General features: G+C 44.3%; 1 protein-coding gene across 8 annotated transcripts in view; it reads left to right on the forward strand.

Moving 5' to 3' along the window:
- PANX2 (pannexin 2) overlaps positions 1-10,067 on the forward strand; it is a 52,578-nt gene extending 42,511 nt beyond the window's left edge. For 5 of the 8 annotated variants that reach the window (XM_082242458.1, XM_082242462.1, XM_082242463.1 and 2 more), the window contains 2 exons: positions 3,392-4,843; positions 8,305-10,067. In XM_082242458.1, coding sequence (XP_082098584.1) covers positions 3,392-4,843; positions 8,305-8,684 — 1,832 coding nt within the window. In that variant the 3' untranslated portion in view covers positions 8,685-10,067. Of the gene's footprint in view, positions 1-3,337; positions 4,844-8,304 lie in introns of all 8 variants that reach the window. The other 3 variants (XM_082242459.1, XM_082242460.1, XM_082242461.1) reach the window with 2 other exon arrangements.
- Positions 10,068-12,772: the final 2,705 nt, after the last annotated feature.

Below are 12,772 nucleotides of genomic sequence, written 5' to 3' on the forward strand. Positions count from 1 at the left end.
CAGTGCCGGAAATTGCGTCTGCACATGCGCAGATGCTGGAAATTGTGTCTGCTCAGATGCATACGCCGGAAATTGCGGACGCGCAGGCGATCCAACCCATGAAGGGATTTCCGCGGGACCGATCTGGCCCAGGCAAGATAAACCTTGCTGACCCCTGCTCTAAGTTGTCAAGATTTAAAGTTAAAAATACGCATCCCTGAAGGATAAGTCTTTGTTTGGATTCTAGATCACTCAATATCCATACAGAGAAACCTTGGTTGTGTTGAGATGTAACCATGGTTTAGTGTTACAAGAATGAGCCTAGTCTTCCTTTGGTGTGGTAATGAGAAGTAATGATTGAGAGCTTCAGCTTCTGTTTTTACCACAGGTTAGCATGTTCTCTGAACTACGTCTAATCTTTTAACTATGTTTAGTGGAAACAAGTCGGCTTCATAAAGTCTGGTTTGAAGACGGCTTGCTTCCACTAATCATAGGTTAAGAGTAACCATGGTTTGCCTGAGTTCAGAAGACACAGCAAGCTGTAGTGTACTTAAAACAGGAGTGAATGTTTCCCAACCTGTACCAGAAAAGACGGGAGCACACAAACCTGAGAGGAGCCTATGCTCACTGTCATAATACTTAATGGTGGTTTAGTGTTACAGTGAAACCAACCCATTATGTACTTAAATCTATATTTTAATTGGGTTCCCAGATGATTTACAGGACACCGGACAGCTGCTTCTACATAGACTGTATATAGCCAAGATGGGGCTGGTGGGTTTCTAAAAATCATAGCTGTTGTGCTTTTCTCCATATAGAAAATGTGTGGCGTTCACCACAAAATGTCTTAGTGTTCAAATTATAAGGGAGCACTTTACACTGATCATTAGCTTGCAGCAGTTTCCCTTGGAAACATAGATACAGAAGGAAGTAAAGCTGTTGGCTGTCATCTACCCTGTCTCGTGTTTTATAATAAACAAACAAGCGCTGCGCAAGTTATGAATAGAAGTTATTCTGTTACCCTGAATATGGTGTTCGAATCCAGCATGCTTTGAGGGGGCTTCTATACTGCTAAATTCACAACGGGCTGTTTTTGCCCATTGCTTTGGAATATGATGCGTTGGGATACGGATTCTGCACCCTTTCCCAATGGGCTATGATTTCAAGACAGGCCAGATTAACTGTCATAGAAATATACCATGGGATAGTCTGGCATTTCTGGTAGTATCGTTGTCTGAGAACATTGCTGTATAGAGATTGGGCCTCTCCTTCTGGACTTATTTTTAAAAGCTCCAAAATTTAGAACACAGCAGCTGTTCCTTCAGCACATGAGAGGTAAACAACTGCCATGGTCCTAGACGCCTTGATAATTTTAAACTACTTTTATCTGTCTGAGTACATGCAGAGAATGAATTATACAGATCTCACAAAGAATCTGGACACAGCAAAGAGAATGTAGGACTTACAAATGTTGCTCAGCATTTGAGCAGCCAAGTTCTTTGAACATATTGTTGCTGTATAGTCAAAGCTTCTGTTCCATTAAGTCAGGAGTGTGGAACCTCCAGTCTACAGGTCAAACGAGGGTTCAATTTTGGCCCATGAGGCCGTTCCCCCCCCCCCAAACCACACCTACCTGCCATACAGCTTTTGTCATATATGACATCAGGTGTGGCACAGGTAGAGATGCGGCTTCCAGTGCACAATTGGCAACCTTAAAGTGCACTCCTGATGGTGCAATGGCAAGGAAAAGCTGACTTCAGCTCCGCTTGCTTGTCAGTTGGTGAGTGGCAGAGCCAAAGTCTGTTAGATTCGCTGTGCAAGCCATGCCTGCAGCAAGCCTTGCATGGTTCTTTGAAGTCCTGACTTTGGAACGTCAAAGCACCCGGTCACCTGATAACATGCGAGGTCAGGTGATTGACAGGTACGGAGTCCCTCCCGCCTGCCAAATTTGGCTTGTGATGCTAGAAAAATGCAACCTGTGCTGTTGATAGAAGTAGTACGACTCATGCAACATGTTGGCAACTATTATACACACAATAATTACCAAAATAATTATACATTCTTTATCAGTCTTGTGAGAGAAATATACAAAACCTTATGCAAAGCCACAGAGACTTGGAACTACTCAACCTAAGATGAACTTATGATGTCTGGTTTCAATGGATTTTTCAAATGCTTAACTCAGTCTTTTGTTTTCTTTATCTTTTTAGGTAAGTTCATGAAGATACCAAGATATCTTAACATTCATTAACATCCATCTACAAATTCACTAGCATCTCTCGGTATTGTGAACAACACCGAACATAACTTTTGTTGGCATCTTCATGAACTTACCTAAAAAGATAAAGAAAACAAAAGACTGAGTTAATCCATTGAAACCAGGCATTATAAATTCATCTTAGGTTGGAAATTAGGCTTGTGAGGCTAGGATTTGATAAGGAACTGACCTTCAGGACCAGAAGGTTCCACCTGCTTTAAGGATTTCAAGGAGGTTGGAAAGTTCTCTGGCTTTTTACTTGCTGCACCTCCTGGATTTTGAGCTGCTTCAATTGGGTTTTTAAAGAAATAATAATAATAATATAGTAAACCTGCTTAGTCACGTGTTCTTAAAGAAATGTATCTAGTCTTTGAAATGGTAAGACTGCACCTGTTCAATGAGAAACGCAGGTGGCACTGTGGGTTAAACCACAGAGCCTAGGACTTGCCAATCAGAAGGTCGGCGGTTCGAATCCCCGCGACAGGGTGAGCTCCCGTTTCCCGGTCCCAGCTCCTGCCAACCTAGCAGTTCGAAAGCACCTCAAAGTGCAAGTAGATAAATAGGTACCGCTCCAGCGGGAAGGTAAATGGCATTTCCATGCGCTGCTCTGGTTCGCCAGAAGCGGCTTAGTCATGCTGGCCACATGACCCGGAAGCTGTACGCTGGCTCCCTCGGCCAGTAAAGCGAGATGAGCACTGCAACCCCAGAGTCGGTCACGACTGGACCAAATGGTCAGGGGTCCCTTTACCTTTACCTTACCCTCGCTAATTGTATTGCTGTGGCATCCTGTTCATTTGCTTTCCAGAGCACATTATGGTTTACATTGGAAATCTCCCCCAAGACAACTGTTGCAAGTGTTAAATGATATTCCTAGCTCCAGTTCATCCTAGAGTTTTCAGGTTTACAGATTCCTCTGTAAACTGCCTAAGTTTAAGAGCTATGATCTCTGTGCAGATCTATGGAACGTAAAGATTTATCTCATGATTAGGAAGACCGAGTTGGCCATGGCAATTAGAATGGTGCCGTTTTATGCACATTGATGCTATTTTAAATATGCAGTAGACGAAAATTGATATAGTTTATGAAATATTTATTTTGCAGAGCTTCTTTTTGTAGGTTAAATGCACAGCAGTGACTTTTCTCTCTGTTATACAGAGGAACCAATATACTGTTACACACCACACAACTTCACCCGTGACCAAGCCTTGTATGCCAGAGGATACTGTTGGACAGAACTAAGGGATGCCCTGCCAGGAGTAAATGCCAGCCGCTGGCCCTCCTTGTTTGAGCATAAGTTCCTTCCATATGCCCTGCTGGCTTTTGCTGGCATTATGTACATTCCAGCACTTGGCTGGGAATTTCTGGCCTCCACCAGGCTGACTTCTGAACTTAACTTTTTGCTCCAGGAGATAGATAACTGCTACCACCGAGCAGCCGAAGGCCGTGCGCCCAAAATCGAAAAGCAAATCCAGTCCAAAGGCCCTGGGATTACAGAGCGAGAGAAAAGAGAAATAATTGAGAATGCGGAGAAGGAAAAGAGCCCGGAGCAAAACTTATTTGAGAAATACCTGGAGCGGAGGGGACGCAGCAATTTCTTAGCCAAACTTTACCTTGCGCGGCACCTGTTCATCATATTTTTAAGTATCATCCCAATTACGTACTTGTCCACCTATTACGCCACGCAGAAGCAAAACGAGTTTACGTGCGCTCTGGGGGAGCCTCCTGACAAAACGAGCAGTTCAAAGTTGCTCATCCGGGTGAACTGCAAACTGCCGTCAGTTCAGCTCCAGCGCATCATTGCCGTGGTAGACATTGCCCTCCTCTGTTTCATGAACCTGATTATCCTCATCAATTTGATCCACCTCTTTATAGTCCGCAAATCCAACTTCATCTTCGACAAGCTGAACAAGGTTGGCATCAAGACGAAAAAGCAGTGGCAGAAGTCCCAGTTCTGCGACATCAATATCTTGGCTATGTTTTGCAACGAGAACCGGGACCACATCAAGTCGCTGAACCGCTTGGATTTCATCACCAACGAGAGCGATCTGATGTACGACAACGTGGTGCGCCAGCTGCTTGCAGCGCTCGCTCAGTCTAATCACGATGTCACCCCAACCGTGCGCGATTCTGGGATACAAACCATCGACCCCAGCATTGATCCTGCGGACATCGACCCCAGCGAACCACTGGTCATTAAGCGACCCCGGAAGAAAATGAAGTGGATCCCGAGTTCCAATCCTCTTCCTCAGCCGTTCAAAGAGCAGTTGGCCATTATGAAGGTTGAAAACAACAAGCCTGAGAAGCCCAAGCCCGTGCGTCGGAAAACGGCGACGGACAGTCTGGTTGCCCCTTTGCTGGAGGCCAACTCGAAAAACTCTCAGCCGTCTTCAACCCACAAAAATGAATCTGCTGCCCTCTCCGGCGCAGGCAATGAGAAGAAACATACACGACACTTCTCCTTAGACGTTCATCCGTATCTACTGAGCAGTAAGAAACCCAAGCCAGAGATTCAACCTATTACCTCCATGGCAACATCCAAAAGCCAAGGGAGTGGATTTTTAAGCCAAGAAGAGAAAGTCATCGTGCATGTCACTTCCTCTCTCAAAGGTACAGTGAATGTTGTGGCTAATTGTCCCATGGGGTCCAAGTCAGATGCAAAAGCTGCTTGCAAATTTGCTTCCGATCTTGGGCGTTTCGCTCCACAGTTTCTTAGAAGTTCCCCGGCAGGGTTGCTGCTTTCCACATGGTTGGAATCTCACACCACACCAATACAGTAGCTTCTGTATTGGAATCTATATGTGTCAGATGGGAGGAGGTAGGATGGGAAGGTGCAACCGCAGAGTCATGGGATTCTGAGCATGCAGATACAGAAACCAGACCCCAGGGATGTAAGCTAAACCTGAGGCTTGCCGATAGGAATTTCCCCCTTCTTGCATATTCTCTTGTTAACCTAGAGGATGGCCGCCCACATCTGCAGCTTAATTTAAAATGTTAACTCACTAATGTAACAGTTAAAAGAAAATAGTCTTGTGGTCCGTTCAGATGCTCTGGTAATTCAGTCTTCTAAACTCTTGCAAAATCATGCTTTTTATTCCTCTTGCGCTTGTCAACTTTTTAGGAAGGTGGTTCACTTTGAATGACTTGAGCCTCAGAATTGGAGCAGAGGCAGAACAAATGCAGAATGCGGGTCGTATTAGTCATGTAAATTGCATCCCAGTTTCCCAAGTGGTGGGGTTTCAAGAGTTCCAGTGTTTACCTTGGGTTTTTGTATCCTTTGCATGAGGTCATTAGGGACGTTTTCATGTTTTGTTCCATCTAGCTTCTTTACACAGCTGTACAGCTTGGACGTCCCAGAGCTCTTCTTGAGGGAGCCATACTCTGCTCTGAGTCTCTTCCCGATTGGCCTGCCTCAAACACAACTGCAAAGTTGCAGACTAATTGTTCTCCTTAATATAGGTGTCAGTATCTCAGCTCTCAGTCAGAGGAAACTGGCCTCCCCCGGGAGGCAACCGACTGAGATACTTACTGACCTTCCGATCTGCGTCTCCTGGCAGGCAAGGTCATAAATCGGCGATCCTCGTCAGACGTGAGGAGAACACACCCTCCTCCTCCTCCCTCCCTGCATTCCCCCAGGGAGGGGAAGAAAGACAGACAGGAGTCCTATTTACATGTCTTTATTCCTGTCATTTCAGCAGTACAGAGAAACGTGTCTGTACCCTTCAGACTCCAGCAGTAGAGTCACAACTCCACCCCTGTACTTCCAGTACAGGTCAGATGACACTCTGAGCTAACATCCGGTGCTCAGTACGGAGAATAGACTGCCCCCTTTCTCCACTAGTACAGTTGCAGACATCAACATCCTGTTTTGCATTCCAGCCACCTGCAGCTGGCTTTTGCATTGCTGCTTTTTCCTGACAATAGGTACCTGCTTTTCCCCATCCCTGACTGTTGGAGAGGGAGGGGGATAATAATAGTCACTTCCACCATCTTGGGCCTTTCTAGAGACAGGTCAGCTGAATGTCCCTGGCTGTCCATCATTCTTTTTTGTTAGACCTTAGGATGTCTTGCCTCAGAGGGATGCACACAAATAGCTCTGCTTGCAGAAAACTCACACAGCTGTTTCCCAAAGTTGGGTCCCAAAGCTGGTTTTGGACTACAACTCCCATCATCCCTAGCTAGCAGGACTAGTGCTCAGGGATGATGGGCGTTGTAGTCCAAAACCAGCTGGAGACCCAACTTTGGGAAACACTAATCTAGACCAATGATCAAAAATCACACTAGGGACTTAAAGAGCGGAACGTTCTGGAATAACTCAGGTTTTCCATTCTCTTAGTGCAAATGCTGGAATATTTGGAATTAAATTGTTTTGTAGAATTTGCTTTTCGGGGGGGGGATTAAGTGTGAAAATTACTGCTCTTTCAATGTCACTCAGGAGTATTTCTAGACTAGGAAAATTTATATGAGTTTTGTACTAATCGGTCATGGCTTCCTTCAAAGGAATTCTGGGAGTTATAGTTGAGGATACTGAGAATTCTCAACTTCCCAGCCACCCCCTCGCAGTACTACAGTTAACTGAGGAAAATAACTCTTAAACCTATTTAAGTGTAGCATTAATATGCTCTGAAAGCTTTCCTAGACCGTTTATGCCCATCATCAATTTACTTAGTCCTGAGCAATCCCATTAGTACAGCTACTTTGATATAAGCCGTTGAGGTTTGTTTGCTTTTTTACTTAATATATATTCTGGCTACAGCTCTTCTATGAATAATGCTACATCATATTTTTATTGCTTTGGCCTTTACGTGTTTACATCAGCTGCTTAAAATATCCTGCTTTCCTGTGTGTTGAAATATTTAAGGTGTTTTTTTTAAGAATTTATCCTCCATATTCCAGCTTCCACACTTCTAGAAAGCTATTTAAAAGAAGAAGGTAGAAACAATAAAACCATGCAGCAGTTAATAAAAATAATAGGAATAATGAACCGATAAATAAAATTTAAAGCAATCACCCAATTAAAAAGAAGGTCGGATATTCTAAAATGACATGAAAACGCTGAGAGAATAATGTAGACTTTGGCATCTAAAAAATATCTAGGGAGATATTCACAATTCAAGGGTCACTGCAGAAAAGACTCTCTTCAGTAGATGCCCACTTTGGAAGATAGGGCTGTATAAAAAAACAGCCTCTGATGAACATCCTAATTGAATATTCTGGTTTTCATGTGGGAGAAGACAGCCAGTGAATATCTTCGCATATCCCCTCTGGATCCCTCCTCAAAGAATTCTGTGTATGTTTCTCTGAGAGACCTTTTGCGTTAACAATTATTTAGAATCTGGAGCAATGTTCTCACCACCAGAGTCTAAAATAGCTTTCTAGGCAGCTAGGCTTTCTGCAGCTGCTGATGGTCTCTCAGGATCTGTTCATGCATTAGCCTCTTAAGGAAGCATCCTGCGCATCTCCATGCTCCTGGCGGCCTCTCCAGGTGACCAAGGCATCACCATGTGCTCACTACCGTAGCATCCTTGCCTTTTCTGACTGCGGAGAAAGAGAGTCACCGCCCCTGTTGTTGTTCTTCTTCCTTGTTCTCTCAGATGCCAGCTGGTTTTCCTTGCTCTGTCTCCTCCCAGCTGAAATCAAGAGCAGCAAATAGTAGAAAGAACAAGGAAGGAAAACAGGTAACTTCCTTTTTACCTTCAGCAAGTAAAAAAAAAAAAAGGCAAGTTAGGTGAGGATGGGTGAGTATTGCTTGCTGCCCTTCTGAGGGTTTGGAAGAAAGTTCTCCAGATCAGGTACCTGTAGTGGCTGTTGAAACCAGTGGCCACTACAGGGACAAAGAGGCTTTGATAGGCTAATGTGTCAATTAGCCCAGAGAGGCATAAGATGATGCAGGATCCTATTATAGATACTCTGTCCAACTGTATCAGAGTGTAGATCCATGGAGAATGTAGCCTTCGCCAATTGCTTGTTTTCATGGAGATGAACCCACAAAACATGAATGCCAGAACTGATCCTGTTGGGTGTATGAAAAGTGAGCAATGATTAAAAAATGTGTTTTGTTTCTCTTTTAGGATCTTCCGTTCCAGGGAAAGATATCCTTTACTCTCACAACACATGCAGGACTGTGCCTGCCGCCGGGACTTTTCTCACCTGCAATCACAACCACATAGCAACTTCCGGTGCTGCGAAAAAGGTCACTCTGCCCCACATAAGCCCAGCAGAGCCAGTGCCTGCCTTAAACTGTAACGCCGCTCACCCTCTTCTGCATATCAATACGTTGTATGAAAACCATGAAGAAGAAGTAGTGTCAAACCTTATAGACGAGTCTTTAGACAATAGTATTCACTCGCCCACGGAGGCAGGAGACATCATCTCCAGACCTTCCACGAAGCAAGTCATGTTGGCGACGTTTGATGAGCCCCTGGCAATGGTGAACTCTGTAGAGTATTGATGGTCCAGAGCTGACACTGATCACAGCTGGATGGCCCACCTCCCAGTGCCACTTTCACGTGAACCATGCTGCCCTGCCAATGCCATCCACTGCATGAGCATGGAGTGCTGAAATGCAGACCATTGGTTTCACCAATACTCCAAATCGGTCGTTCAGGGTAGTGTCGTCGTGTCTTATCGATAGCTTGCAAAATGTAATAACAATAACCACCATAATAACGACAACCAAATTATATACTATGCTTGGAACACCGAGAAACAAAGCACAAAGACGTTAGCTGTAGCTTCATGAGTTCTGTGTGGATTACTACAACTATCCAAATATTTAAAGTGCTTGAGCGCATGCCACACAGTGTTTCTTAAACAAAGCACTTATAGCCTTGGTATTTGAGCTCACTCTCTGTAAAGTGGGGGTGGGGGGAGACCTGGAGCCCCTCAGATGATGCTGGACTACAACTCCCATAATCCCTCACTGTTGGCCACCTGGGCCAGGACTGATGGAGTCTTAACAGCATTTTGAGACACACAGGGCCCCCATCTCCTGCGGTAAAGTAATGAAGCACATAACATGTATGATATTTATTCTTCCATTTTAAAAGGCAGGAGTAAAAACGTGTTTTGTCTCTTAAGGTACAAAAAAACAAACAAAAAACACAGCCAGGTGTGTGTGTTCTTAATGACATGGTTGTAAGCAAGCTGTATTTTGGTCCACGGGTATTGGGCAACCAGGGCTGGCCCTAAAAAATTTGCCGCCTGAGGCAAAGGAGGAGAGTGCTCACCACACACATGCATTCCGCATACTGCAACAACAGGCCAGTATCCTCCACCATATTGTGAGGGCAGCAGGCTAGTTTAGCAGATGCAAGCCGGGCTACATGGCAAACAGAGCTGCATCCATCCCACTCTACCAAATAGCTGGGCCGGCCCTGCCAGCGACTTAAGTGGCAACTGGTCTTCCGCCAGCATCAGTGTAAAGAGAACTGAAACTGGCCAGCCTGCTGCACTTATGAATGAGGAGACGAAGAGCTATGTCCTGCCCTTTAGTACGTTCATATGTGTTGCGAGAGGTGACGAAAACGAAGAGTTTATTTTTTTAACGTCTATTTTATTGTGAATGAGGGTGAATGTTGAGTCAGATGTTCTATTCTAGCAGAGCGGAGAGAGGAGGGTTGTCCTATACGCCTGCAAAACCAGGTCTGAAACTTTCTAAGGTGCTTCACTGATGTGAAGGATATTCCAGTGCTGCTAAAAAATATATCCAGTAAGAGCTAATTTCTCCAATGGTGTGGTGTTTCAGCAGATGGTTACTTGAGTCTTTTTAAAGGACTTGTCTATGCTACAGCTTACCACAGGTCAAGAAAATATTGACTCGTCCAGCTTGTAATGGCTTTGCGTCTGAACATTTTGCTTCTTGAACCACGGCTGAATAAGGGCAGATTCAAAAGTGCAGGAAATACCATGTGGTACAGACCTTCCACGACTGTATCACTTCAAATTGTAAGTTCAGGATTGCAAGTTGGAACAATTCTCCATGCTTTTAAAAATTGCCCGTGTATGGAAAGCTTGCATGCATGGGAGAGGAATGTCCGCACTGTTTTCATTCAGAAGGGCTTCTTTTCCACATGGCAGCGGGTGTTACTCAAACATTAAAATTCTTGTCTGCAGCGGCACGGATCAGAAAGGAAGGATTGCTCAGCACACAGTATATTTTTGTACATTTGATTCTGTCTTTAGAAACATCAACAGGAATTCCAGTCAAGGACAGTTAAAAGTTTCACACAGCTGAAGTGTGCCACATTGGACCATGTTCTGATCTTAGCTTCTCACACCACCATTTGCTAGTTTTGGTGTGCCCAGAGAGACTGATTTAACACAGGGAAGAAAGCTGCTCCTTTCTGTTGAATGCTCTGCATTCACAATCCCTCTTGAGGAGAAGGAAATTAATAGCAGACTCAAATCAGCAAATGTTGGTTGAGAATACCCATAGCGTTCATGGATATCTGCTACTGCTACCCACTGCTTGTAGTTTAGTGTCTTCAGAAGTAGCCTTGAGCTGCTTCCTTCCATCATTTTTACAGGATCTACTTTCCCCTTAGAATGGAAACAGATGACACCAAAGGATATGGGATATTTTGGAGGTGGAGAGAAAGAGAAGAGGCCAGAATCTCTAGAATGTGGCAGCAGAAAATCCTCATGCACAGCCATGACAAGGAAATAAATCGGCCTATAGAAGAGCTCTTAGACAACACGTTTTGGCCTTTGTGTGGAAGATAATACAGGCCGAAAGCGGTGTCTGAACAGGGTTAAGTGTGAGCCAGCCAAAGGCAAGGTGGGACAAGAGGACAAACTAGCTCTGATGGCAAACTATGAGGTTCTGTCCCGTTACACCAGGTCTGGGGGAATATGGTTTAACAACATAGTCATATTTAGCAAATGACATAAGCTTGGATTTGCCAACCTGTGGCTCCCTATCAAGATGCTGTGAGTTATAGTTCAACATCTGGACTAGGTGAAATCCAGTGCTGTTGTTCCATTTATGGAATGGCTCTTCTTCCAGTAGGTACCCCTTCTAATATAGGGGGTGGGTGAGAAGAAATAATGTACTGTAATTCCCCCGATCCAGTTTCCATGCTGTTCTGGAGGGCCCTGCAATCCTCTGGGGCGTATTTTCAGGGAGTGCCAAGGGCTGCAAGGGGAAAACATTGGCAAGTACCACCTTCCTTCCTTCTGAGTTAGCAAACCGATCACCCAGATGATTTTATTCAGGACAGATGCTGCAGGTCAGCTTCTGGCTATGCCACTCCCATGTTCAGTATTCACCTGTGGTAAAGCAGTAGCGTAGAAAAGGCCGATGTAGCAGAGCACTCAAGTAGCTTTCAATGTCGGTGCAGCTTTGTTGAAATCGATGGGTTGCACCTTTGAAGATAACACGGCGTGCCTGTAAGCACATTGCTATTCCAGGCCATCTGTTAACGAGGGTAATAAACAAGCAGTAATAAACATACTGTCATTTTTGAGCAATCTTTACCTTGCTTTTGTCCCAAAGTGTGTCCTCATGGCCTGGTTCTTCCTCTAACTTTGATGTGCAAGTTTCTTAGAAATATACCTAGCGTAGCACGCAATAACTGACCAATTTCTAAGGAGAGTTTTTACTAAAGCAATGTTAAGGCAATATCGAGGATTTTGACATTTCTGTATAACGGTAGAAAACACTGCACAAATTATGGGTCTACATTGAGTGTTTTTTTCATTTGTTTTACCTCAGATAATCAATATGGCACCCGTATTTATTGAAAAATAGCACTGAAAGCAAATAAATATTCTCAATACGGTTTGTGTCTACTGTCTTATCATTAGAACGCTGCTCTGTTATCCTAAGAGTGTTTATTGGGAAAATAAGTACTCTTATCTAAAGTGCCTGGTCTGATAACTGCTGGGTGCTGCATATTAACAACCAAAAGCAAACCCTATCAAATGAATGCTGAGCTGTTCCAGAGCATCACTGTCGCCCACTTCCCATGTTTTTCACATGCATGTTTCCTAGAAACAACAAGCAGTTTTTCAAAGGGAAATTCGGAACATTTATTATTGCACAGTCTCTGCACAAGGCCAGCAAAGTCATCTTATTAAACGAAGTGGCATTTCATATGAGCCTGACAATTCATAGCGAGAAAGAAATGCAGTTTGTGGTTGTGTTAAAACTCAAATAGCCTCAGACATGAATGTGTTATGCCAGTAGTGTTAACGGAGAAATCTGAGGGTTCCCTTGGACAAAAAAACAAGGACACCAGCCAGGAATACCAGAGCAAAATAGCAGCCAGTAGGCTTGGTCTTTATTGAAGACTGTCGCAACAGGACTCCCACCTGCCACAAGGTGGAACAAGATGGAAGCCCTGAACAAAAGAAGACCCCAGCTTTTATTAGCTACTAATCCCCCATGCTACACCCCCAAGACTACATCATTGACACATAACTACATCACGACTACATCATTGACACATCACAAAAAGGAGGGGTTGAGGGAGGAGTTGTGGTAACCTGAGTGTCTTGTCACCTGGCCGGTTCCACCTCTCCCGCTCCCCACGAGTA

The sequence above is a fragment of the Podarcis vaucheri genome (genome assembly GCF_965113315.1).
Source record: "Podarcis vaucheri genome assembly, contig: SUPER_10_unloc_1, whole genome shotgun sequence".
Lineage (NCBI taxonomy): Eukaryota > Metazoa > Chordata > Lepidosauria > Squamata > Lacertidae > Podarcis > Podarcis vaucheri.